The sequence below is a fragment of the Limulus polyphemus genome, unplaced genomic scaffold, assembly GCF_000517525.1.
Source record: "Limulus polyphemus unplaced genomic scaffold, Limulus_polyphemus-2.1.2 Scaffold2644, whole genome shotgun sequence".
Lineage (NCBI taxonomy): Eukaryota > Metazoa > Arthropoda > Merostomata > Xiphosura > Limulidae > Limulus > Limulus polyphemus.
In genome coordinates, this window is record NW_013668254.1 from 150,844 (window position 1) to 153,055 (window position 2,212).

General features: G+C 30.2%; 1 protein-coding gene across 1 annotated transcript in view; it reads right to left on the bottom strand.

The window, feature by feature from the left end:
* Positions 1-785: 785 nt before the first annotated feature.
* The window catches only part of LOC106467523 (sulfide:quinone oxidoreductase, mitochondrial-like), a gene marked incomplete at its 5' end in the record, with an annotated part of 9,965 nt that continues 8,538 nt past the window's right edge, over positions 786-2,212 (bottom strand). Inside the window, 2 exons of the mRNA XM_013927886.2 lie at positions 786-950; positions 1,967-2,145. Coding sequence (XP_013783340.1) covers positions 890-950; positions 1,967-2,145 — 240 coding nt within the window. The remainder of the gene's footprint in view (positions 951-1,966; positions 2,146-2,212) is intronic.

Genomic DNA, 2,212 nt, shown 5'->3' on the forward strand with positions numbered 1-2,212 from the left:
GTAACCAACAGAACAAATAAAAACAAAACACATTTTATAGCTGCTATTTGATATATTAGCAACCAACAGAACAAATAAAAACAAAACACATTTCATAGCTGCTATTTAATATATTAGCAACCAACAGAACAAATAAAAACAAAACACATTTTATAGCTGCTATTTAATGTATTAGCAACCAACAGAACAAATAAAAACAAAACACATTTTATAGCTGCTATTTAATGTATTAGCAACCAACAAAACAAATAAAAACAAAACACATTTTATAGCTGCTATTTAATATATTATCAACCAACATAAAAAAACAAAAACATTTTATCTTCTTCATTTATAAAAAAAAAAACATTAATGTTTGCTCATGATATTTGACATGAAAAAAATATCAGAAAACACGTTAAATTTTGTATCACTGGAGTCCTCATTCAGTTATAAATAAAGAGGCAATGCTATCCGCCTCAATGTACCGACCACCCTTAACCACATATTTCTAAATCCAAGTTCAAACTAATGTTTTGGTAATAAAAAAATGTCTGAATAAATATGATATTTAAACTTACAACCTTGATGAGAATTTAAGATAATTATAATGATGAAAATTGACTGTCTTAAGAATAATAGAACAGCTTGTAAAGTTTCATTCAAATATTACACTCCACATTCAAATGCAACTTTTAAAAATATATAAAAATAATAATTTTATATGTTTTTCTTTCGGTTTTCATATAGATGGTTTTACTTTTTATTGACTGTCATATAGCTATACAATTTAATTAAGAATTTGTTTAACATTTCTCCTACTTGTCTTAAACAGTTTGAAGTGGTATTTATGTACACTACGTAAAACAGTAAAAACATATAATTTTCAACCGTTCTTCATTTCTGTAATTTATCGAGACATTCCCAAATGAAAGAGTTTCTTGAAAAGCCACGGTCCTTCCCACCAACCTCTGAAAAAAATTAACATTTGACTTAAAAGAAAATCATATTAGCAAAGTAAATATTTGTAAGTACTATCATTTTCCTCTCCCATTTTAAAAGCTCTTATTGCATATCGTCAACTATAGCAACAAATTAATGTGTCTTATTACAGTTTGGCTGAGGTTTCTAGACTAATCTACGATAAGTATTGTGATTACCGAAACTAGACGGCTGAAACAACTAATAAAGACTTTATCTTTTATTGTGCCTGAAAACGTTGTTGTTTTTACTTTTAATATACATTAGCCCAATGTGCCTGAAAAGAAATTATAAGTATTTGTAATAAATATTTTCAGAATAAACCATAATTATAATCTTAAGCTTAAGATTCATTAAGATGTCAAGATACTGGCTGCAAAGTTTTATTAATGGTTAAATATTTATTTGCTTAACAATCTGGTAAATCAAGTTCTATAAATAATACAGTGTAGTTCTTTTTATTTGTAGCCCCACAGTGGCACAGCAGTATGTCTGCGGATTTACAACGCTAGAATCCGGGTTTGATACCCGTGGTGGGCAGAGCACAGATATCCCATTGTGTAGCTTTGTGCTTAATTACAAACAAAACAAATTTTATTTGTAAAACATGTTTTTAATAATGTAATAATAGTTTGGTCAAATTTATTGGTAAAGAAAGTCTGATATGTGTTGTTAAAAATTATAATTCTCGTTTTATTTGAGTAAATACTCATAAAATGTTTAGTTTCTAAATAGAAACCATTGTTCTGAGAATAACGTAGTTGTTACTTGCTTCATTACAATGGTCATTAACTTCATAACAACGTTGAAGACTACCCAGAGTTGTTGTTAAGCACAAAGCTAGACAATGGGTTGTCTGCGCTGTACCCACCGCACGTATCGAAACCAGATTTTTAGCGTTATAAGTTCCGAGATTTAGCATTATAAGTTCCTAGACTTACCGATTAACCACTGGAGGGCGATACTTGTGAGAACTAAAACATACCAGACAAAACCATCAACTTACTTCAACAACAAATGCCAGTAGAGCTGAGGCATCAGGTCCTTCTTCATGTGCCACATGGTTCGACGTTCCTTACCCTGATCTATAGGAAATGTCTCCAACGGTTTCATATCAAAGTCAAATTCTGCCATAATGCATTTGTTGTAACCGGTAACCAATGGACAAGATGTGTATCCATCATACTGTCAAGCAATAGGTGTACAAAAGTTTTTCAAAATAAAGTTAGCGAAAAAAAACGACCTTTACTCT